Consider the following 26,126-nt stretch of genomic DNA (forward strand, 5'->3'; position numbering starts at 1 on the left):
TGCAAATGTGGCTGCTGAGGAGGTGATTTGCTCATGGTTTTTTGTGGGGGGTTTTGGTCAGGGCTGGTTCCTACAGAATAATTTTTCTGCCAAGATATTGCTTCCACATAGAAAAAAATTCAAGCATCACATCTACATCATTACAGGTGGTGAATGGGCCTGTGTCTGTTTTGCAGCCTGGACGAAGTGGTGGGTGTATTCATGAAATATGCACATTTTTTTCTGAAGTCATACCTGGAATCAGCAGTGGTGGTGATGGGGGGGGGAATTATCATGAGCAGAGCAAATATTAATTGTCCACTAAAAAACATTTGCCCAGTTTGCAACTGGTGCATTATGCAATTCCCTGGTTTTGCTTCTAACATAAAATATACCAATACAATCCCTTGAATATATAAAGCTTTCAAAAATAAACCTGTGCTTTTTTGTTGTCTTTTTTTAAAGTATTTAGGAAGCATTTGATTTATGTTTTTATAGCTTCCTGTGACCATAAAAGTGAAAAACCTAATAAATCAACAAATATTGGTAGGCTTATGGTAGTTGTAAATGCAGACAATATTCTTTGTCTCAAGTGAGTACAAAATACTTTCTGTGTACTATAAATTCTTAATCTATTATCTCTTAAAATATCTCTGTAATAGGTAACTGACCCCTTTTTTCATTCTCTTAAAATGGTATAATAGTTTAATGCAGGAGGGAGTTTCAAATCAAGGGAAACATATAGTAGTGGTTTATATAAATCCTGTTAAGAATAAGGTCAGGCATAAATCGGATACACACAATTTGAATTTACTGCGTTCAGGGATTTTTATTTTAGTTTTTTCCCCCTATCAAGGAATTCTTTGTAAAATAACTTGCACACATTTCCTAGGGCAAAGTTTGTGGTCTTTGTGGTGATTTTGACAACAGTGCCAACAATGACTTTACCACAAGAGGGCAGTCTGTGGAGATGCATGCACAGGCATTTGGAAACAGCTGGAAAGTCACCACCAGCTGTTCAGACATAAACAAGACTGATCTATGTGCAAGTCAACCTTTCAAGCTCGTACTGGGACAAAAACAGTGTAGCATTCTCAAGAGTGAAGTTTTTGGAGCTTGTCACAGTAAGGTAATCTTTCTCTCTCCTCTCTCTCTCTCTCTCTCCCTCTCCCTCTCCCCCCTCTTGTATTCCGTCATGCTTCCCACTCTCCTTGTGTGTCTCTGTCTCTTGACATGGTAAAGACCTCCAGAATGTGAAGAAGATTGCTCTGTTCCTAATGTTTAGTCAAGACTTGTGAGTGACTGGAGGAGTGATGAATAATTTTAAGGGCAAAAAAAGGAGAACAGTTAAGCAAATGAAAAGTATTTTCCAGAAAACAAAACATAATTTAAGGCATTTAAATCAAGGGCAGGATGTGCACCATCAAGAAAGAGGTTTGGTGCCATCCCTAGGGACAAAGTGTGGTGGACAGGTGTGGGTAGGCCAAATTCCAGATTCATAAAAACTAATGCAGCCATTTACTAATGACAGCACTGGGCAATGCTAACTGCAGGGCACCAACCTGTGTTCTTTTGTTATATCATCTTCTAGAACAGGGATGGCTAACCTTCTTTTGACCCAAGGGCCACATTCAACCTTGGCCAATGTTCTGGGGCCACATGGAGATGGTGGGCATGGCCACCGGTGGGTATGACTACTGTCTCATGAACTCACACACAGGACATGTACAACACACACATGTCCATTGTCCCACTTCCTATCCAGGCACTGGCTCTGCCCACCTCAGTATTGTGTCTCTTTTTGTTCCTTTTGCTACTTCTGCCAAATTGGTAGATTGGGGGGACAGAAACAATGCTTGTGGTTCCATATCAGACCACCAAATAGGGTTAGACACCTAGAACTACACTAGGGTTCCAGATGCGTGCATTTTAGGAGCATAGTGTCAATGAACTGGATTGCCTCTCAGCATGGAATGGGAATAGAGAGGTGTCATATTTGGGATTTCTCTGGAATGGCCATAGCATCCAAGGCTCTACAAGTGTATTGTTCCTACAGTCCAGGATGGAACATATTTATGCAAAACTCAGCCACCTAGTTGGCAGTGAGCGTGCATGTAGACAGAATCTCATACCTGCCCTGTCTCCAGATACTTTTGAATGTTAACAATCAATATTTAAGTAATTCGTTTTAAACTTTCTCAGGAAAAGGGAATTACATTTTAAGATAATTGTTAGCATAATTAGTGTAACAATCAGATAGGAATGTGCTGATTGACTTCAAAGGGAAGGAAGAGGAAAAAGTGCTTTCCCCAATATATATTCAAATACAAAGGATAATACTGAAGGCACAATCTAATCCTGTGGAGGCTAGACTCTCAAGATAATTAAAAACTTGCATTTTCCTATGCAAAAACCATACATGATCCTATTGGCATGACATTAATATTATTATGGTGGCAATGTAGATATATCTTCAAAGCCATGCACTCTCTATAGGCCTGGCTCCTAGGACAAATATTCCATTTGGCTTATAGCTAGGCAGCCTTGTAGTTTCTGTTTTCAGACAATGATGAATAGCATACCGAGAAGAAATCTTTATCATCACTGTTCTTGGTTCTGTTAGATCAACCCAACCCCCTATTATGAATCCTGCATATCAGACTTCTGTGGTTGTGACAGCGTGGGAGACTGCGAGTGTTTCTGTACTGCTGTTGCTGCTTATACAAGGAGTTGTAGCAAAGCTGGCATCTGTATTGACTGGCGAAGTCCTAAAAATTGTCGTAAGTACTTTCAAAACAAATATACATTCAGCAGCAATGATCGCTAATAATATTCAATGACTGAATTAAGTGTATGACTGATAAAGGAACATTTTTATTTCTTTTCAGACTCCTAATTTGTGATTTTATTTAATCCACTATTTGATTCATTTTCACGTTGTCCAGAAACGAAACACGTTATTTTAGCTTTGTAACCTTTCATATGAGGCTTTGAGAAAAAAAAGACACAAGACATTACAAATATGTTCTTTTCTCAACAACAGGTCACACAGTAAAAATGATAGCAAGTGAAGCTTACGAGTATACATTTGGAACCAGTTGTATATAGTAGTGGCGGTGGGCCATCGCAGGTGGGCCTCCGCTGCTCACCCAGCTGTTCAACACTGCAAGTTGCTGTCACTGACCGAGAGGGGAAGGTGTGAGATGCAGGGTGCTTCGCACAGTGCCATCACTTGCCACACTGCACCGAGTCCCTTGTGCCTCGCCTCCCTCTTGGTCTGTGGCAGCAATCCTTAGTGTTGGAAAACCAGGAGAGCAATGGAGCCTCACCTGTGAGGCCCACTGGCCACTACTGGTTGTATAAACGTAAGCACTTTTATTGGCAAGATGAATTTGGAGCAACACCTCACACGTAGTTCAGCTATATATTGTGTGGGGCCAGAATCAATGGCAAAAAAATTCACCAATGACTAAGCATTTCATTGTTTCAACTTGTACGTGCCCAGTTTGCTATGGGTTTAACAGACTTGATTTCCAGGATACATGTTCAGAGTTCACTAAATAGATACTTTTAGTGTTCTTTTAGATTTCCTTCACTATCCTCACCAAGTAGTGTGACTTACTAAGTTTTTATAATGCGACTGTTCAAAACTACCTGCTGAACTGTTAAAAGGTGGATGCTATCCCGTCATTCTACACCAGCTACTTGGGACTGATGAGAGTTGCAGTCCAAAACATCTGCAGAGCATCCGGTTGTGGAAGGCTGTACTACATGAATGGGACTATGTCAGATGTCACTGTCAGAATCTTATGACATCATAAATGTGTTAGTCTTTAAGGTGTCACAACACTTTTGTTGTTTTTTTAAATGTTTGCAGCCCTAACTAAGTTTAGTATGACAGTGTTAATGTTGACCATTGACATCACTGCATTACACATGACAATCACATATTGTAGTGTAGGCAAGTTTGCTGGCAAGTTGGGCACGGTGTAGCAAGTTCATGAAAACTTGAAATAGAAAGAAGCACCATTCACATTCTGTGATTCAAGGATTGTCAGATACAGGATACTTGGAAAGTGCTACAGCCACATCAGAAGAGTATGGTCTGTCCTGGAAAATTCCTAGCCACCCTCTGCATAAAAAGTTTTCAATTTCCCACAGTGTTCATGAGTAGACTGGAGTTGCCAACTCCACTTAAGTTTTATAGATTATTCATATTTCAGAGACCCATCCATGCTAAGCAGAAGACATTTTATAGAAGTTGTTTGTCTGGGTGTGGGTATATATGTGTAGGAAGGCAAAAATGGTATGTCTGAGCAAATTTCAATGAGTCCTGCTTGCAGTTTCAAAAATATGAATTTGAAGGGAAAAGGATATTTTAGGGCAAAGAGAAAGAGCTTGTATGATCCACTCCATCCCCCCCATGCCTTACAAGTACACATGTAACTTGTAGGCCAGAGGGAGGGGGAGGAGATAAACAGTTGGATGAGCATACGAGAGGTGTGCACATGGGATGTGTGTACAAGGCAACCTGCCATTACTTATTTATTTATTGTATTTCTTACCGGTCCTTCACCAGAAGTTCCCAGGGTAGGTCACAGGCACCATATAAAACAAAAAAGAGGGGGAAAACAACCCCACCCATTATTCCAAAATCAGCAGTCCATACAACACATTACAGCAGGACATCAGAATGAATTCTTCAGTTTGTCTCTTTACATCACCTCAAAAGTGATGGCTGACATGCTGGGACATATGCATGGCTGGTTAGCTCAGCTGATTAGAGCATGGTGCTAATAATGCCAAGGTTGTGGATGCAATCCCCACACGGACCAGCTGTATTTATGGGGAAGGGCTGTATCTCAGTGGTAGAGCATCTTATTGGTATGAAGAAAGTCCTAAATTTAATCCCCGGCATCTCCAGGTAGGGCGGTGAGAGACTCCTGCCTAAAAAAACCACTAAAAGGACCACTGCCATTCAGTGTAGACAGTGTTGAGCTAGATGGACCAATGGTCTGACTCAGTATAAGGCAACTTCCTGTGTTCCTGTATTCCATGACTGAGGGCTAGCTGGAGGGAGGGAGAGAGGGAAGAGGGTTCCATTGAAAACTTGGACCCCACCACTTATGGGTAGCATGTTTTCTGATTCAGCTGTGTTCTGTGACTACTACAACTCACCCAACAAGAGGGAATGGCAGCATAAACCCTGCGGAGAACCTTGTTTAAGGACCTGCAGGAATCCAGCTGGAAACTGTGACAATCTACTATATGTTTTTGAAGGTAAGTGCTTATTTATTTCTCATGAAACACAGCTGAAATGAAATGAATTTAATTTGTTTCTGCTGAGATTTGGAAAATGTAAAGGGATGCTGTTTGAGATTTCATTCACAGGGGCCAAAGCTCCACTTTCTCTGTGAGGGCTAGAGACAGTCTTGAATGCATGAAGGATTAAGTTTACAGTGCAAATTGTGAAAAAGACAATATATATTAATAGCATTTGTTGTCTAATATTTGCAACTTCATAATTTTTATTCCTTAAATATAAATGTCAACAATATTATCCAATAGCCAGTCCACACCAATTGAAAATGGAGATTATTCTTTGCTTGTTTGATCCCATTTTAGGTTGCTACCCAGAATGTAGTGCTGAGAGGCCATATTATGATGAGAAAAAAAGGGAATGTGTGTCAATGCTTGAGTGTACCTCATGGTAGGTCATTTTTAATGGCACCATTCTGCAAATATGTCTGATAAGGTTGCTTTCATTAGTCTGTGATGGTCAAATTTTTGCTGACTGAACATAAGTGGCTAATTAAACAGAGGGGGAGAGAAGTGTGGACTACTTTGTGTGTTTTTGACAATTTAAGCAATAAAGAACCAATGTTTTTCCCCTCAGCGATCCAAAAGAAAAACTCTGCTTGAACAAATCAAATGGTAAGACATCCAGTGGTAGAACTTTTATTAATTCTATTTATAGAATATTATTTATGTATGTTTGTAATAAAAAATATAGACCACCCTCTCATATAAAGTATTGAGGTGATGTACAACATATTATGCAGCTACAATAAAACATAAAATATCTTTAAAATAATACAACATAATTATAAAAGTGACCGTCTCGCCTTGAAAAAGTTTAAACAACTGAATAGGCCTGTCAACATGAAAAGGTCTTCAAGAGATACCTGAAAATTAGCAGTGAGGATGCTCAAATATACAGAGTTTGAGCTTGCAGAATATGTGGAGACCAGCATCTGGGAACTTGGAGGCTGTTAGTGACTCAACTAAATATCCATAGTCAAATTGTTTCCTTGAAGTTAGCCAAGGAGTCCTTGGCCAAATACCTGGGTTTTCCTGAGCATGGAAAACATTATTTATTTTTGTCCCATCATTGATTCACACAATGCCTTTCTGGAGATCCAAATACAATTGGAGCTCTATAATGCCCTATGAAGGCTGAGATTTTTATATCCTATCTTTCTATATATAGCACCTAAGGTAACTAACTATAACAACACTAAAAATGCAATACACAAGAACATAAGAAGAGCCAGTGGGATCAGGCCAATGGCCTTCACCTGTTGCAACTGGCAATTCTCAATCACAATCCCTAAATTAGGTCCAGGATTACACTGATTTCCTTGATTCCAGTGGGCCCTAAACTTGCATATCAGTCAGCAAATGACACATTCCGTAGGAATATATTTCTGTCATCGTATTGCATTCATTGCTATTTCTTTTAACTTTGTTGATTCAGAATGTCTTTGTTGCTACAAGGAGAAGACTTATGCCTTGAATGAATTAATATACAACAAAACGGTCGGGGATATGTGCACAATAGTATTTTGTGGTCCCAATGGAAACTTCATTAGTACATTCATCTCTTGTGGCATTAGCCTGAAAGACCTTATTCATGATTGGAGAAAAGGTATCTGTTGCAATTAACACAGAATGGAAATTTTAATGTTATTGCAGATTTTCTTTTATAAAGATATGATCAATAGTGATTCTGGGCTTGCTCTGTACAGACAATGATGATTCACGGATGAAGCATTCCCTAACATTTAAGAGCACAGAGAACCATTTACATGCACATGTGCACATCATGTAGCTTACACTAATCCATGTTTTATTAAACTATGGTTTATTAAATCATGGCTTAGCATTATGTATGAATCCTGCCCATCAACTTAACTATGATTTGTTTACTGCCAACAGACTATATCCTGAAGCCATGGTTTGTTGCTGGCTCATAAACCTTGATTTGTTTTAACTATGGTTTGGTGTTATGTGTGAAACCAGCATTCAGCACAATAGTTTGTTTGACCACCTCACCCCAGATCCACACCAAACTACAAAGGCACAAGGCAGCTGTAATACAAACCAGACGTTGGAGAAACAAGCCATCATTTGTTTGATTATCTGTGGGACAACCTGTGGCTGTCATGGCTTGTTAAACAACCCATTTATTTATTTATTAGATTTAACTTTCATTTTGATTGGTCTTAATCTCAGACTTGCAAAGAAAGTACAAATTTGATTTATTTTATAATCATTAATTGTACTTTCATTTAAAAAAAATCCAAGGCAATGTATAATGATGATGATGATGATGATGATATAATAAATTGTCAAAGATGTTGATCAATGATATCTAAGGCAATAAATATAATCTCTATTAAAGATGCAAGAATATCCTGATGTTCTGATCCTTACTAAATGTGTTCAGTTCTAAAAGAAAGGTCAGGCATACATATTAAAATGCTTGGGTTTTTCATATGGTCTGTTCTGTCTATCATTTTGTAACTGAACCTTGTAATAATCAGATACTTTAAAAATCCTTTGTGATTATTTCTTCCATGATTTCCCATACAAGTAGAAGCTCCTGTGTCTGGATGTCTTAAGAGTAACAAAATATTCCTACAGATTAGAAGCATGTTCATTATACAAACAGGTACATAGTGGTATAAGATCTGAAAAGTTACTTTTTTGAACTACAACTCCCATCAGCCCCAGCCAGCATGGTGCTGGCTGGGGCTGATGGGAGATGTAGTTCAAAAAAGTAACTTTTCCAAGCTCTGGACCTGCACATTGTAGTGAGCAGAAGAAATGCCAAGATAGGAATTATACTACTGAATAAAAATGTGATTTTTCAGAGCTTACAAATTACTGTTGATTCCAAAGAAGGACGCTGATAATATGTAGCTATAAAACCATAGAAGAGTGAAACTAACATTCATTTTTTACTAGTCTTTTTAAACCTTAGATTAGACACAAATCATAGAGCTGCATCCAATAATCTTGACACTCATCAGGGATAAGATGCAGGGTTTAAAGAGTTGACAATCCATGCTTCATTAGTCTCTTGGGTCTCAACCTCATTGAAAGCCTCATATAAACAGAATGATTGGCCATACACCAGGTGATAAGAAAACAGCATGTGGATTACTTCAAAACACTAACCTGGATAATATACTCAAAACAACAGGGCAAGGCTCAGAGATCGTGCCTCAAGGGAAAAAAATGGTTCGCCCTCCAACACCAAGAGCAGGTGAGAATGCATGGGATTTTAAAATGTCCAAAAAGGCAGAGCTTATGAAACTGGGGTGTGCTTTGGTAAAGAAGTGAAATAAATGTTTGTTTTTATATGTGCAATTGTTCTATATATGGTTTTATCTTCTTTTCAATTGCTTCGGGATGCCTGAAGGGAAGCACTTCTTCTTCTTCTTCTTCTTCTTCTTCTTCTTCTTCAGCATCAGTAAAAACAATGATCATTTATTATTATACTAAAGGAGACATTGGCATCTGTAAGCTAACAGCTGAGGAGCTACTTGAAGGGTTGAGCAGGACAACTTAGTGTCTTTGTCATGGAATAAGATAAAATGCTGACCAATTTGCAGTCATGTACATAAATAAATGAAATTAGCTTGTTATAAATCTGAGAAGGACCTTTCAGATACTTACAAAATATTTTTACTTCACTTATGTAACTGTGCAGCCATGGGCAAGCTGCATAATCCCAAGGAGCCCAGTTGCCCCCCAGCTGGCAGTTGCGGACAAGGAAGGGGCTGGCTTGTGCAGCTGTGGCAAGCAGAGCAGGCCCTAGCCAGCTGGGGAGGACTAGCCTCAGAGGGAGGCAATGGTAAACCCCCTCTGAATACCACTTACCATTAAATCCCTATTCATAGGGTCGCCATAAGTCGGGATTGACTTGAAGGCAGTCCATTTCCATTTTCATGTACTACAAAAGGAATTATTCTCATTAAAATGGTCAGCTACTACACGGGGGCACATAAGCCACTATCTCCTTCAGGTGAACAACAGCCATGAAAGGGCAGGTTGATCAGATTCTCTCCCAGATGGTTTGCATCAGTGTGAGGGCACATGTGTCAATCCATCTCCTGGCAGGCAGCATAAGCATGAGGTCACAATGGCCAGTCTTTCTTTTTCAGCCAGGCAACATCAGCAATAAGTGACAATGGCCAATGTGCAGCTTCAGGATGGGGAGGGGCATGCTGACCAGTCAAGCAGCAGTAGCAGTGTGTGGGCACAACACGTCTCTCACACACATATACTGAGTCTTTCTTTCTCCTTTGTGATGGACCGTAGCAGTGTGTGGGCACAGTTGCTTCTAAAAGTCTCTTTCACTGAAACAGGCGACAACATGTGGGTGTAGAAGTGGCAGGCAAGAGAAGGATGAGAGTTGGCATGCCAGCACCGCTGCTATTACAGGACCTCTATTTACAATAAGTAAAGGGAGAGGGGAAGAAACTAAGTAGAATGTGAGCAGGACTACAGGGGTATAGTCATCTGGGTCCCCAGGGGATCTTAGATCACCTCACTTTTTTGTGATCCATGTCCCAGTAGGGGCCCTATGTCTCCAGCATCCCATGAGCAAATCAGCATGAAAGGGGAATGTGTTAGACACTGAGAGGAGTCCCAATTACTAGCACACCTTTATTAGTTCCTACTTCAAAAGCCAACATAAGTTGTGGAGAGTGAGAATTCTGTAACTGCAGGAGATGAGACACTGAATCCTGATGATAGTATCCCGTCTACATCATCAAGCAGTCTGGAAGCAGCATGAGATAAACCTGTCAATACTGAATTCAGTAATTTAAGCAATATCTCTTGACAGTGAGAAAGGACAGTCATTTAAAGCTGCATGTATCAAATTTGCACTTTCTGTAACAATATGAAAACTGAAACACAGCCATCCTTCGAAATTCTCCAACCAAACAATATTTACATAAGTGTATATCCTAGAGGGAAATGTGCACAAAAATGAATATATTAGTGAAAATAACATACAATTTTTTTATATATTAGGAGAAAGTGCTTGCAAAAATGTGCACATTAGTAAAAACTGCATCCAAAAATGTGTTTAGTAGGAGAAATTTGCACTACAATGCTGAGGAATTTTCATGAGGAAATTGCAAATTGCTGCAGAAATGTTGCAGAGCTTGGAAAAGTTACTTTTTTGAACTACAACTCCCATCAGCCCCAGCCAGCATGGCCACTGGATTGGGCTGATGGGAGTTGTAGTTCAAAAAAGTAACTTTTCCAAGCTCTGGAAATGTGGATAACTGAATTTAGGATTTAAAAAATGAAGAGAACCAAAACTGAAAGATCTTTCCATTCCTAGTTGAGTGAATATTAGGTATTCTCTGCCATTCAAAAGCTGAACAAAACTGGGCCCCTCCTAGTTTTGCTCCACCCAGTTTTGTGGGAAGCAAAAATGAAGGGGACATTTTGGCAAATGGCAAAGTATAGCTTGCTGCAAATCAGGAATGAAAGCTCATCTTCTCCCCTTGTGCATGCAGAAATGGGAATAAGGGAGCACATCAGCCTGGGGCTAGTGCTCATAATGGCAAAATATGGTTTGCAATTACATCTGAATGTAGCCTTTCAGCGAGGTCTGTCATGTGTTATGAAGAAAAGCATACCGGCAATTTCTTTACTTTTGTGTGGATATAATCTATAAACTCTTACAAAAGTAAAGTGGTGTCTTCCATCAGTTACTAGATGTACTAGGATTATAGCTGAGATTTAGTCATATCTCTATTTTTCAAACAAGCACCTCCATATAGTATTTCAGGTTACGTCTGGTGGGGTTCCAGTTTTTGTTCATGGTATGTGCACCTGGAAGGGAATGCACTGAACTATGTGGATGCAATCTGCTTGTCCTCAATTTATTTTGGAGAGGTGTCATATGTTCATTAAGAAATTGGATGCTCCTTGCTTCTGATTGTTTTAGGAATATTCATAAAGGGTCCCACAATCTCACCACCAAAATTAGAAATGAGAATCACTCCATGCTTCTGTAATGTAAATGGACAGCTGATAACGAATGGTAAGAAAGTTATATTTGAAATCATTTCTATGCTATTATTTTATATATGCACTATTTATTTCATAAATAATCATGTGGCAGTTACACATCATTGGTTATTTTCTTTTTAAAAAAGGAACAGTCACAGTCACAGTTTCTCATTATTTAGATCAGGATGGCTAACCCGTGGCCTGTGGATGATTTCCAGTCACCCAAACGTTTTTTGTGAACCACCCCGAAGATTTACCCAGAATTTGTCCTTGACATAATTTTTTAAATTGTATTGAATAGTGAAACGTGGTTGTATCAACTAAGCCATGCCATTGGATCAAAGCCTTTTTCTGTCAAGATTGTGTGTTGATCGTGGTGCACCAATCTCCCCACATAAAACAAATTTACGCACAGGCGTCTTCCATAACTAAAGTCCCATGGCAATTGGCAAATGGCGATGGGGGCAGGACTGTGAAATCCAGAAGCCCCTAGTCATGGTCTGGTACATTGGCAGTGGATACAGATTCAGACGGATCCATTGTTAAAGACTATATTTTGGAAGACAATCTTACTCGGTCATGAGTGATCGCCAAGAAGAAGAAGCTCAGAGTAGACATACTGAAAGCAATGGACTTAAATTAGTCATGGCCATTAATTTCACTGGGTCTACTCTATGATTGTCATTGGATACAAATCCTTAAGTAATCACTTACTTAATTCTACTGATTTTAATAGGTCTGCTTTGAGTCTGACTTAGTTGAGTACAACCAATGAATATATTTTTTAAAATATTTCAAATAGTGTGGAATCCTTGATGGGAAAGCCTTATGGAAGGCATTCTTGAGAATTATAGTTCTTATCACATCCACTTTTGCACTTTGGCCATACTCAACTTGACATGGACCCGCCAGAGGGTTGCCCATGGATCCCTGTGACCGTCTGCCCAAAAAATGTTATCCGCCCCACTTTAGAACATCGTATGAACTGAACACCCTATTCAACAAAGAGTCATTACTCTTTCTTTTGATATCACAAGCCTGGCAGCTTTGATGGAAAGTGAGTATTTGGTTGTGTTTGCAAAATGTTTAGATGCACAGTTAGTGAATCCCACCCAAGAAAACATATATACTTGGATTATTTGCTTGAGCGATCTGTGACTTTTACATTTTGCCTGTTCAATGAACTGCACTTTTAAAAATTCTCTGGATATATTAATTCTAAAGCTGCAGACATCTCTAATTATACCTGACACTGGGGAATAACTAATTATTGGTGTTTTTTGTTAATGGGATGATCCTATATAATGCTCTCTCTCTCTCTCTCTCTCTCTCTCTCTCTCTCTCTCTCTCTCTGGTTTTACAAACTATTCCTATGGACTTTTAGGCAGTAGCCAGCTTTTGACAATGGATACTTCACATTGGTGTATTTATGCCTTTTGTAATACATCATGCCAGCTTGAATTCAGCTATGGAGAATGTCTCTTATTCTATACCAGTCCTGACACAAGCAAAGTTGTCATGATCCCCAACAGACCTTGTAAGGGGAACAATCAGACCTGTGAGAAAAAGCCTCCTCCTTATTCCGGAGTTGTTTCTCCTGAGGGTGATTGCACTGACCTCAGTCCTCCTAGAAAGGTGAGCAAGCAGCACTGCTGATAGCACAAGTAGAATGGAAAGTGTTCGTCGCCGTGTTCCTATTTGCTCACAAGAAAAATATAATAAATAATGATTTATTTTCAGTCCTGGCTGTAACAAATTGCAAAATAATGTTTGAAATACAATAAATTACAGTCCTGCCATGCACATAAAATAAAATATATAACACAGAGCAACACTTCAAAAAGTATCATTAGACACACTGATTCAAATATCAGTCACGCACAATAGTGTCAAAAGTGTTTGAACACATTTTAGCCAACCCTAAAGCAAAGGTTGCAACTCTATAGGTGATCCTCTTACAATAGTAGGGAAGTTTTTTTAAAAATAAATAAATAAATAAAAATCTTTCAGTAGTTGGGGAGAACTTATTTTACAGAGAGAGAGAGAGAGAGAGAGAGACGTAGGAGAGGGCACCCTGAATTTTTCATTTCCACACATGCAAAGAGAGAGAGAGAGATTCAGGGTAGTGCTATCCTGATAATTCCTTGCGTGTGTGTGTGTACATTTTACCATTCTCCATCAGTTAATAGGAAAAGAAATAGAAAAGTATCAAACTGGAGATTTTGGTGAAATTCTCATGGACAGGGTGTAGGGTTTTTTTTCTTATTTATTAGTTACATTTGTATGCCACTTTTCCATATAAATATGCTTAAAGCAGCTCACAACAGAACAATAAAAATGCAAACCAATACATCACTATATACTAAATCATTTCAAAGCACAACACAACAGTCCAACAAATAACACAGGTTGATTAAAGTGCCACTAGTTCTCAGCAAGGCAGATGTTCAAAGAGCGGGGGTGGGGGGGATACAAGTAAACAGTCCGCCGTAGGGATGTGCTAGAATTCCACCCAATTCAGATTTGGTACTGAATTTTCCATTAATTTCCATAATCTGAGAATCAGAATTTAATATAGAGAATTTCCGTGGCTAGTTTTGAAAACAGACTTTTTTTAAAAATAAAAAACCTCCTCTAAAACATTGATTGTAAGAATGATAATTTATAGATATTTCCTTTAAAAATATTGATATGAATATCAATATTTTTTTCCAAGCGAAAAAAACCCACAGATTGGTAAAAGCAGCAGCTAAGGGATACAGAATGAACTCGAATCTATGCCAACCTGTTAGGCTGACAGAATGCTTTCGAACTGGCACTGGCCAACGGATCCCATCCCCTGTCTGTAATCCCAGCTCAAATGTTGCAGTTTCTGCTGGTTATCAGAATTGCTGCTGCTGCTGCTGCTGCTGCTGCTGCTTTGAAAGGGTTCTCTGCAAGTGCCTCCTTTTATACCTGACCGAAACACCAGCCGCAACCCCACCCAAATAAGCACCCCAGAGCTGGCTCAGTTGTTGCTGGTCAGGAAATCAAGAGTTAGCGTCACCTCCCTTGTTGCACTTACCTAAATTTTGAGCTTGCCAAAGTGTGTTTGTGAACGTCCTTTCTTTCATTCCACAAATCACCCCACCAGCAGTCTGCACTCTAGCAGTCTTTCTGAGTGCTTCAATTAAAGCCCCAGGGGAAGACATCATGAGGGAAATCCTCCCATGGGGCTTTTTCAGGTGAGGAAACGTGGGCATTCTGGGAGGCTGCAAACTACTGGTGAAATGTTTACTGGAATAAAAAGCACTCTTGCCACCCTTGGCCACCTTGCAATAAGGCAAGTTCAAAACCCAGCACCTACTGCAATTCTCAAGAAAATTTAAAGTGTCCTGAGTATGAGGCAGAGAATCGGAAGCCTCAGAAAAAGGGGAAGAAAATTATTGTGATATTGGAAGACAGATTTTACACAGCTTGAATTCAGGGGAATGTTAGAGTTTCTTCTGTTTAGAACGCAGAAGGCATTTGTTATAGTGTAAGAACAATGAGCACATTTTTGGGGGGATTCATCAACGTCTTTAGATAATTTTAAAATCCATGCTTGTACTTGGGCTTCACATACCATGCAGCTGTCTTGACATTTGCCACTGGCAGGTTTCACCAAATAACTACTAGGGCTGCACACACACATGCCCTGATCCACCCGTGACTCTGATGGGGGGGACGGTGGGCATCAGGCTGACCCACCCTAAGTTGAGCCAGGAACCACCTTCCCTGTCTCAGAGCCATTCTCTAATCAGTTTGGGGACAGGCTAATGTTTAATCAGGGCAAAACAAAGCCTAATTAAATATATGGCCATTGTGTCTCTTCCCCCCCCCAGAGTGGGGGTCAACTATGCAAGGTGCTGCTTCACACTTGAAAGTGAGCACCCTGAATGTTTGAATGCCTCCGCTGAACAGTTGTTGTTTGCTCACTCATCTGTTTGCAGAACTTGGGATCCCTGCCTCTGCTTGTGCTGCTTCACAAATTTCTGGTGAACAACTAGAAAGCAGTGGTCTACAGCTGAGCAGCTGAAAAACATAAGATTGCATAGAAATAAGACAGTGAATTATTGATTGTACAGTGTTGTTGCACAGTAAATGTACTGAATTGACTCGGTATCAATGCACAGCAAATTGTACTAATTCCTTTTGCATTTTTTTCCTTTTATATACCAACAGTTTCAAGAATTATGGAAGTTTGGAAGCTGCCAAATCGCCACTTGCTTAGGTGAAAAACATATTAAAGTATCTGATGTGCGCTGTCCTCAAAAGTTGAAACTCTGTGTCAATGGATTGCCGCTTGTAAAAAACCATGACGCATCAGGCTGTTGTTGGGCTTTGGAGTGTCAGTGTAAGTGATATTGGATCAAAGTCCCTGCATTCTACAATTCTAAAGCTGAAATAAACTGTAAGGTCATGTGTTCAATTTAATTATAAATTAGTGTAATGGATGCATTTATCTCATACATAAGTAGGTAGAAAGGAACACACAAGCATTGTAAAACCCCTTGTGTTCTCCTGCCTGTCCAGAGTGGAGATCACAGAGGTTGTCCCAGCTAAGCTCCTGTGTTATATTGCTCATGCAGTTGTAAGCACTGGGAAGTCTCATACAAGTATAAAATGCAGCCTAAAATAACATCCAAGGAGAAATTAGTGATATAGAAAGCTGCCTTGAACTAAGTCATACATAGATCCATCTCTTCAGTATTATCTACGCTGTCTAACAGCAGCTCTCCAGGTTTCAGGATGGAGTCTTTTCCTTTCCCAGCCCTGCCTGGAGATGCCAGAGGCTGAACCTGGGACCTTCTGCATGCAAAGTTTGTGTTCTGCCATTGAGCCACATCCCTTCTCATTGTTGTGATGCAGACTTGCCAGCAGTTCTGTCACACACTGTGGTAGAAGATGCTGGGTGACTTGACTGCAGACAACAGCAGCATGAGATGTTACCAGAGCATACTGTGAGAAGAGCAGAACCTGAAAGTATGGTCTGGTCCCAAAGGGCAGCTGTGGGAGGGGGATGTGGAGCACAGTGGAAGGAAGGGCTCGAAGAAGCCCATGCAGAGCAAGTGGTTGAACTGAATTTGGGTCTGAACCTGGGCTACTGTAGGAAACAAAAGGCACCAAAGCAGGTACCAAAGGGGGTGTGTATGGAAGAGCAGGGGCAAAAGAGGAGGAGCAACCCTACTTGCCTGTGAACTTAAAAGGAAGAGGAGAGCTGAGAATTACTTCTGTAACAAGAGAAAGTGTTGGTCTGCTGCAAATGATTGAAATAGGTTTTGGTGGACAGGAGAGTAGTGAGACTTCTTGTGGGTAAATAATATTTGTGGCTTTCTTTGCAAAGCTAAGTATGGTAGGATATGAAGAAAAAGGACCTACTTATATTGCATTCAGGATGTTCACAGTAGGCCCAACTGCTATTCATTGTTGATCCTTCTGGAACTCTGTGCTCTGTGAGCTCCTTGTTGCAGTGCACTTTGAGGCTTTTACTCTTTTCACTCAATTATATATGTTGATCTATATGTGGTGGGCTAAAGAATGGACAGTCCCAACTAGAATTGAGGGAGGTGTTGCTTGATGGACTTGATAGTCATTTGGTCCACCTCTATGACCTCCTCTGAGACTGTCTTATTCTAAATGTATGTGTTTGTCCTTTTTAGGTGCTTGCAATGGATGGGGAAATCAACATTATGTAACGTTTGATGGATCCTATTATAATTTCCGTGGAAATTGCACCTATTTTCTGATGAAACCAATCAGACCAGGATCTCAGAACTTCTGGATCCACTTGGACAATCACTATTGTGCTATCACAGATAGAGCTATTTGCTCTATGGCCCTTTTCATATTTTACAACCACTCTACAGTCATTTTGACACGAGGAGTTGAAAATGGAAAAGAAGGCAACCTGGTATGGCATTCATTACATTCCTTGTGGGTAAAACCTAGCATGATATGACCACTTCTTGCACCCTTTAATTTCAAGCAAAGATGACCCACACTGCCAGATTTGCCCCACATGCCCCTTCAATAATATTACTTCATTTTATGAAATATTGATTTTAAGCTGTATGAAGGCTGTTTGCTCCCCTCACCAGAGAGCACAAAAATCTCCCCCTTAAACAAAAATGAAAGTAGCAAACTACACAAGGCTTCAGGAGGGCAGCCCCTTTCCCTTTCCATCACATGCAAGTGGGCTATCATGATGCTGGTGGCAGAATTCAGTGCTAGTGTAAATATACACATTGCTAACACATCCAAAGATCCTTTTTATCCTCGGGTAATAGCTCTGCCTAGGCAGACTATTTCAAGTATTTTGTTGGACTTGCTCTGATTCTTCCATTCAATTACTTTTTAAGGTTCTGTATAACAATAAAGAAATCACTCCAAGATTTTCAAAAGATGGCATTGATATCATCTCCTCTGGTCAATACATTGTGGTTAAAATACCCGAAACTGGCCTTTATGTCACCTATACTCGCCTTGCTTTTTATATAAACCTGCCTTTCAGAACTTTTTATAACAATACCGAAGGGCAATGTGGTAAGTACTGCATACAAACTGAAGGTGAATGCACCAAACAACCCATGTTTTATTTATATTAAGTCTTTATTTGGGTCATTACTTTTTGTTTTAAATGTTTATCTGTATTGGAGAAGTTTGTGGACAGAGAGAGGAGAAAGAGAGAGTGTGCTCCTTAGCATCTGCTTTTATTGCATTCTGCTCTGTGATGAGTGAGGGGTCAGAAAATGCTGCCTTGGCAGTGGCCGTGACTCAGCAACTGGGCACATTGTTTTGTCTGCAGAATGTCCCTGGCTCAAGTGTCCAGCTAAGCACATCTCAGGATACAGGGATGGGCAAAACTGATAACTGAGATCATGGATAAGTAACCAGAGTATACAATTATGGCTAGATAGGCTCATGATCTGCCCATAAGGCAACTTTGTACAAGTCCATGCTCCTTCTCCCTGATTCTTTATTTCTTCTTGGTTATATCAACAGAGGAGAATATCCAGGGCAGGCAAAGAAATGGGCGGTGAGATTAAATTTAGCACACCATGTGTGCCTTTGACCTCCCTGCCCCTTGGTTACCAGGAGCACATTACTTGTTCAAACCCAATACCATGAATTTCCACCCTATCGCTATTTGCAGCCCCCCCCCAATTTTTGCAGAGATCACAGCTGAGGAGGAAAGGGTAAAACCTAACTTTTCCATGTGCTAGAGTCCCAGTATCAGCCCTCTTTGTGTTTATTATTAAACAAGCAAAAATAAAACCCCTAACATGTTTGGCAGTGGCACATTTAGTGTCATGTTATTAGGTCCTGACCTGAGAAAGAAATCTGAGAGAGTTACTGCCAGTAGACAGCACTGGGCTATATGGATCAATGTTGATATGACCTCAGAAAAGGCCTTTTTGGTGGTGGCACTTGCAGAACTCTCAGCTGCAGCCAAATGTTCTTCCCTCTGCGGTACGACACCTACCTTGTTTTCATTTTGATACCAACTTAAAATGCATTTATTTGCTTAGGCTTTTGAGGGGTGTTAACTGAACCAGGCTCATGTTGGGCATTTGAGCTGCTATGTAGTGGTATGGTAATGTTAGATATTGTTTAAAGACTGTTGTTTTAACGATGTTCTTTTAACTGGTCCTATTTGTTGTAATTGAACTTTTGAATATTACGTTTTTATGCTGTGATTAATCTTATTGTAGCCTGCTGTGGGGTCAGCAGTGATGAAGGGTAGGCTAGAAATGTGTTAAATAAATAAATAATTGAAAGCGTTGGGGAAGGGGTAATTCTGTTTCTGGCACAGAACTGAGGGAGTAGTTTCACAAACTTGATGAATAAGTAGTTACCACTTTTCTTTGTACTAGACAGTTTACAGATGCTTATGCCTTCTTAGCCTTTGCCGGAAGTGACCTTCATATCTTGGCCAGGTACATGCACCAACAAAAAGACAGATGATGCAATGAAAAGGAATGGCAAGATTGCAGATTCTTTCACAGAAATGGCAATGGACTGGAAAGTGATGGACCTCATCACTAGACACTGTGATTCAGGTCAACACTTGGCACATTTTCAGCCTGAAATGTCATCATCCCAAACGGCAGCTTGTGTAGTTTCTTCTCTATGTAAACTTATCTGGTAAAGCACACTTTCAATGAATATTATATTTATCACAATTTATGCAAGAAGGTGTATGTGCTTCAAATGATTACATGTTTTTGAAGGAGATGAATTCCATAATATATACCTTTAATAGGTGATAAAAGACATACTTGCATGCCATTGTTATTGTCAAAACTGGAACAGTTCTAAGAGGATAGATTTCCAGAGGAAAGTTAACTGCAGTGGTGTAGTCGTCCAAGGTCTCACAGGGTCTTAGACCCCTTACTTTTTTGGGAGCAGGGTCCCAATGTCTCCAGCATCCTATGAACCAATCAGCATGAAAGGGGAGTGTTAGCCACTTAGAAGAATCTTCTAACATGCTTTCTTGTCCTTTCCTGCTGATTGGAGCCAATCAGAGTGAAAGGAGGTGAATCAGCCACTGCGAAGACTCTTTTCAGTAACTAACACTCTCCTCTTTCATACTTATTGGCTCCTAGAGATGTCTATTGTTGTGGGGGAAGGCATTAACAAGGATCTCATTCTCAACCCAGCAGCTAAAAGAGGGAGGGGCATGGCTGTGACTATCATGGCTGTGACTATCATGAAGGGACCCTGCACTTCTGAATTTGCCACTACACTACTGGATAACTGTGTCAGTAACTTAAATTCAGGTTCCTCTTAATTTTATTGATGTAGTTCACGTATATCCTGCCTATCAATGTTACTACTCCCAGGGTGGCTATCTTAAGATGGAGATCCAAGTGTCAAGGCAATTAAATTCAGTAGTTGCTTTTTAGTTTGCTAGTAAATTAGTAACTATAGATCTGCATGTTTTCAAATGTCACTTCAAACAAATTAGAAGACACCCATGCAAAATCTATTACATAGCGGTAGAAAAACTAGCTAAGGAAGATCATGCACCAGCTCAAAGTGTGTGTGTGTGCACACGCATGCGTGCATGCAATAATATAAAATTGGCTTCAGTGCTACATTTTATGTTGGATTATTAGCATCTAGTAGATAGGGTTCTGTCCAACTAAGTTTTACTGTTTACAGTTTTATTATGTACGTGTTGGGTTTTATTTTTGTAAGCCGCCCTGAGTGTCCTATTGTAGGGTAGAAGGGTGAGATAGAAATATTTTAAAATAAATAAATAAATACTCAGAGTGAACCCTCTGAAATTAAAGAACCCAACTCAAGAAAGAAAGTGTTTCATTATTTGAAAAAATTAAAATTGGATATAATTTGTTTACAAGAAACTCATATTAAGAAGAAAGATTCCAAATATTTGATTTGTAAAAATTTGGGTGAAGAATTTATTTCGGCTGGACCAAAAAAAAAAAATGGAGTTGTTCTCTACATTAACCCACAATTGCTTCCTAAATTGGTATTACTGGATGATAGTGGTAGATTTGTGGGGGTCGAAATTACTCTACAGGGTACAAACATTTTGATAGTGGGTATTTATGCCCCCAATGAAGATAAAACAAGGTTTTACACAGGACTTATGGAAAAATTGTCAGAGTTTTCATATGACCATTGGTGCGTTATGGGTGATTGGAATGGGGTAATCTCACCAAAAATTGATAGGCTTTCTGAAAAAAATATCAAAGAGACACAGGGTAAATTACCGAAGATTTGCTTTGAACTGATGGAACATTTAGAATTGGTGGATACCTGGAGATATATAAATGATAATGCAAAGGAATTTACTTATTTTTCAGAAAGACACAAAACATTCTCGAGGATTGATATGATTTGGATGTCTAAAATTTTAGTGAAGGACACTTTTAAAATGGATATATTACCAAAAACTTTTTCGGATCATAACCCTGTGATATTAACTTTAAAAAAGAAAAATCTTGGATTTAGATGGAGACTAAATGAATCTTTATTACAGAATGACAAAGTAGTACAAGAATGTAAGAAGAAATTAAAAGAGTTTTTTGAACATAATTTACATAAAGGAACAAGTGAAAATATCGTTTGGGATACAAGTAAGGCATTTATGAGGGGATATCTTATTAAATGTAACTCTGAATTAAAAAAAAAGAAACAGAAAATGCAATTAATTTTGGAAGAAATAAAACAAAAAGAGGAAGAATTGAAAAAGAATCCAACTAAAGTTTCTATTGTAAATCAAATCAAAATGTTACAGAAGCAAGTATCAATGCTGACAGTTAGAGAAATTGAAAGAAAACTAAATTTTGCTAAACAAAGGACTTTTGAATTTGCAAATAAACCTGGGAAATGGTTAGCATATAAATTAAGAAAAGAACGTCAAAAAATATCATTTTAAAGATACAAGAAGGAGATGAGATGTTGACAGATAATGTAAAAATTAAAAAGATTTTTCATCAATATTATTCAACATTGTACAAATGTCAGGAAATTCCATCTGAAAAAATAGAAGAGTATATATCTAAACAGAATTTGCCTAAAATTACAGACTTTCAGAGACAAGCTATTAATGGTCCTATTACGTCAAGAGAGAGATCTGAAGCTATAAACAAAATTAAATTAGGAAAGGCACCAGGACCAGATGGGTTATCTGCAATGTATTATAAATGTTTGGAGGAAGAACTCTTACTACCTTTACAGTCTACAATGAATCTTATTCTGCAAGAGGGAAAGATACCGGATAGTTGGAAAAATGCTAATATAACATTAATACCTAAAGAGGAGCAAGATTTAACTAAAACAAAAAATTATCGACCAATATCTCTATTGAATAATGACTATAAAATTTTTACAATGATCTTGGCAGAAAGATTGAAAATAATATTGCAACAATTTATTCAGGAAGATCAATCAGGGTTTTTACCTAAAAGACAATTACGTGACAACGTCAGGAATGTCTTGAATGTCTTGGAATATTTAGAACAACGAAATGATAAACAAGCAGCTTTGATTTTTTTAGATGCTGAAAAAGCATTTGATAATTTGAATTGGAAATTTGTGTTCCAGGTTTTGGAGCAAATGGATTTTGGAGACAATTTTATAAAATGGATTAGATCGATTTATACATCTCAGAAGGCTCAGATAATTGTTAACGGAGATTTAATGGATTCATGTGAAATACACAAGGGTATAAGACAGGGATGTCCTTTATCTCCCCTTTTATTTATTCTGGTCTTAGAAGTGCTGCTTAGAGATATAAGGCAAGATAAAAGAATTTCGGGATTAAAGATAAAAAAAGAAGAATATAAATTGAGAGCATTTGCTGATGATTTGATAATTGTACTAGAAAATCCTTTGGAAGGAATTAATGTATTGATGGACAAATTAAAAGAATTTGGACCGTTAGCAGGATTTAAGATCAACAATCAAAAAACAAAGATGTTGGTGAAAAATTTAACTTTAAGGGAACAGAACGAGTTAATGGACAAGACAGATTTTACAATAGAGAAAAAGTTGAAATATTTAGGTATCATTATGACAAATAAAAATTCAAAGTTGTTTCATAATAATTATGAAAAATTATGGACAGAGATTAAGAAAGACTTGCTAAGATGGGATAAACTACAACTGTCATTAATGGGTAGAATATCTGTGATAAAAATGAATGTATTACCGAGAATGATGTTTTTGTTTCAAACAATACCTGTAATATCCTCTGATTTACCTTTTAAACAATGGCAAAAAGATATCTCTAAATTTGTATGGCAAGGAAAAAAACCAAGAGTTAAATTTAAACTACTACAAGATGCCAAAGAAAGAGGAGGACTGGGATTACCAAATCTAAGACTTTATTTTGCTGCCTGCTGTTTAGTCTGGATAAAGGAATGGATTTTATTGAGGAATAAAAGACTATTGGATTTGGAGGGCCATAATTTGAAGTGGGGATGGCATGGATATCTATGGTATGACAAAGTAAAAGTAAATGTAGACTTTAACAATCATTTTATAAGACGTCCTCTGTTGAAAATATGGAATAGATATAAACCAAGGTTTTATTCGAAAATACCATTATGTGTCTCAAGTCAAGAAGCGTTTTATAGAAGAGAAATGGCTGGAAAAGAGAAATGGTTAACTTATCAAGAACTATTAGAAAATGTACATGGAGAATATACAATGAAAGAGAGAGAACAACTGACGAAGGATATAGTTTTCAATGGTTTGCCTATTTACAATTGTTAGAAAGATATAAAATGGACAAGAAAATGTATGGGTTTGAAATAAGTAAATCTGATTTTGAAATAGGATTGTGTACAAATGATGAAAATATAATTGCGAAAATGTATAAACTCTTATTGAAAATGGATATGGAGGAAGAACAAGTAAAAGAGTGTATGGTAAAGTGGGCAAAAAATTTTGGTCATAACATACAAATGGATCAATGGGAAAATATGTGGAAAAAAGGTTTGAAATTTACACTATGCTATAATCTTAAAGAAAATTTTTATAAAATGATGTACCGTTGGTACATGACTCCAGAAAAGTTGTCAAAAATGTATAGTAATGTTTCTAATGTTTGTTGGAAATGTAAACAACAAGAAGGATCATTTTATCATATGTGGTGGTTATGTAAAAAGGCAAAATCATTTTGGGCACAGATAGGTAGGAAGATGCAAAAAATTCTAAAGATAAATATTCAGTCAAAACCAGAATTTTTTTTATTGGGTTTTATGGATAAACAAATAGAAAAGAAATATGGAAGAATAATATTATATATGATTACGGCAGCAAGATTATTATATGCACAAAAGTGGAAAATGGAATCAACACCAACAATGGAAGAATGGCTATTGAAATTAATGGATTTAGTAGAAATGGACAAATTGACATGTTTACTTAGAGAAAAATCAACAGATACATTTCTTAAGGAATGGAAGCCTCTCTTAGGCTTTTTGTTGAAAGATCAAAATAAAATGATGATACTGGGATTTGACGATTAATTAAGACAGCCTACGGAGAAAAGGGACTCTGTATGTATACATTAAGGGACAGGTTTGATGTATATTATATACTTATAGCTGATCTGCGACAAATCGGAAGTCAACTATTTTATTTTCATTTTTTGTTGATGTATTGTTATGTTTTTTTGACTTTGTTTTGTTTGTTTTTGGAAAAATTTGAATAAAAATTATTAAAAAAAAAAAAGAAATTAAAGAACCCAAGTTAACCAAGTCCATTAATTTTAATGGGTCTACTACATGTATAACTAACATTGGATATAACTCATATTTTTGTTTGTTTTTTAGGTTAGTCTTACAGTCAACAAGTTTGGAATCTTAACAGACCTTCATCTTAAATTAAGTTTGTGTTTCTCTGACTTTGACGATGTTAGTTCACACTGTAAAAAAAATGCATTTTTTTTAATTATACAAGGAACTTTACAGGATGTCACAGTGCTGTTCCCCCATGGCCTTACTACGATGCCTGTGTTGTGGATGGCTGCTCCTCACCAAAACAGAACATTGAATGTGGAAGCCTCCAGGCTTATGCAGCCTTGTGTGGGCACCATGGGATCTGTGTGGACTGGAGAAGCAAAACCAATAGGTTCTGTGGTGAGCTGAAAGACTTCTCCAGAGTGGGTTGTTGAATGTATTCCATTGTCAATTCAGATACTCCAGTTCTGTTGTCTGGTTGCTCTTTGAGACAATTTTTTTTAAAAAAAATAATAATCTCAGAGAGATTGAGTTAAAGCTGAGGTAACATAAATGTAAAGATTGTGTGAAAAGCAAGTCAGAATTATAGTCTTCTGAAGAAGTTTAGGGTGCCTCCAATAAATCTCTCCTGTTGAATATGATATGGACAATTAGATATACACATCCACCACCCCAGAAAACCCATAAAGATTAGAAAATGAAGCAGATTGTTTTCTGAGATGGAGACAGACTGCATGGTGAGAAATATAATGCAGAGTAGCTCTCTATAGACTATACCATTTCAGATGCAGGATTACATTAAAAATCACAGAATAGGGAAAGCTAGCATATCAGGGAGGATTCTTTTCTAGGCTTCTTCTTGATGTGCTAGTTGTATGCATACAATGAATTTTTGCAGGGCTAGTATTGGGGATTGGCATTCTTAGGCAGCTGCTGAGATCCAGTGCCTTGGGATAACCCAGAGCTGACCCCTGGCCTCTGTATCATAGTAGCAGCCACCACTGCCTACCCTCTCTGGGTGACACTGAGGATTAGAAGATTGGGTCTGTCTGGGCCCCCTTTTCAATGGGGAAAATTGGATCCCCTCTAGACCTCCCAACATCAGCACTACAACACCACCTGTTCCAGTGGTGATTCCTCCTATTCTCATTCCCCATCCACTGCTCAGAGATGGAGGGTAGATGGTAGGATGGCTGAGAAATCAGATTTTTATGAATTCCTATGTGAACTAACCTGATCCCCATCTCTTTGACTAATGTGCAAATCAGACCATAATTATCTCTTTGATTTTACACTTATCTGAATTTTGCAATAAAGTTCTAGGCTCAAAAATATATCAAAATACATTTTAAAATGTGCATTTTAGAATTTAAAAATGTGTACATTGAGATAAAATACACATTTAAATAAGATTTTTTTAAAAAGCATTGCAATTAATGTGGAAATGGCATGGAATGGATTTATAAATGAAGAAATGCAAAATTGACATGGGCCTGAGACAGACTGATCAATTTATTCTTAGCAGGTGGCAGCAAGTGTTGTTTGAACATAACATAAGAACAGCCTGCTGGATCATGCCAATGC

At 38.3% G+C, this 26,126-nt stretch overlaps 1 protein-coding gene across 1 annotated transcript in view; it reads left to right on the forward strand.

Moving 5' to 3' along the window:
* LOC133377977 (mucin-5B-like) overlaps positions 1-26,126 on the forward strand; it is an 85,522-nt gene that overhangs the window by 40,427 nt on the left and 18,969 nt on the right. Inside the window, 15 exon segments of the mRNA XM_061612765.1 lie at positions 872-1,108; positions 2,603-2,759; positions 5,131-5,259; positions 5,605-5,689; positions 5,876-5,913; positions 6,737-6,907; positions 8,468-8,530; positions 11,237-11,332; positions 12,686-12,936; positions 15,505-15,676; positions 16,983-17,233; positions 17,682-17,865; positions 19,260-19,438; positions 24,636-24,690; positions 24,774-24,941. Of these exon segments, the coding sequence (XP_061468749.1) occupies positions 872-1,108; positions 2,603-2,759; positions 5,131-5,259; positions 5,605-5,689; positions 5,876-5,913; positions 6,737-6,907; positions 8,468-8,530; positions 11,237-11,332; positions 12,686-12,936; positions 15,505-15,676; positions 16,983-17,233; positions 17,682-17,865; positions 19,260-19,438; positions 24,636-24,690; positions 24,774-24,941 (2,236 nt within the window).

This window comes from Rhineura floridana, chromosome 2, assembly GCF_030035675.1.
Source record: "Rhineura floridana isolate rRhiFlo1 chromosome 2, rRhiFlo1.hap2, whole genome shotgun sequence".
NCBI classification, from domain to species: domain Eukaryota; kingdom Metazoa; phylum Chordata; class Lepidosauria; order Squamata; family Rhineuridae; genus Rhineura; species Rhineura floridana.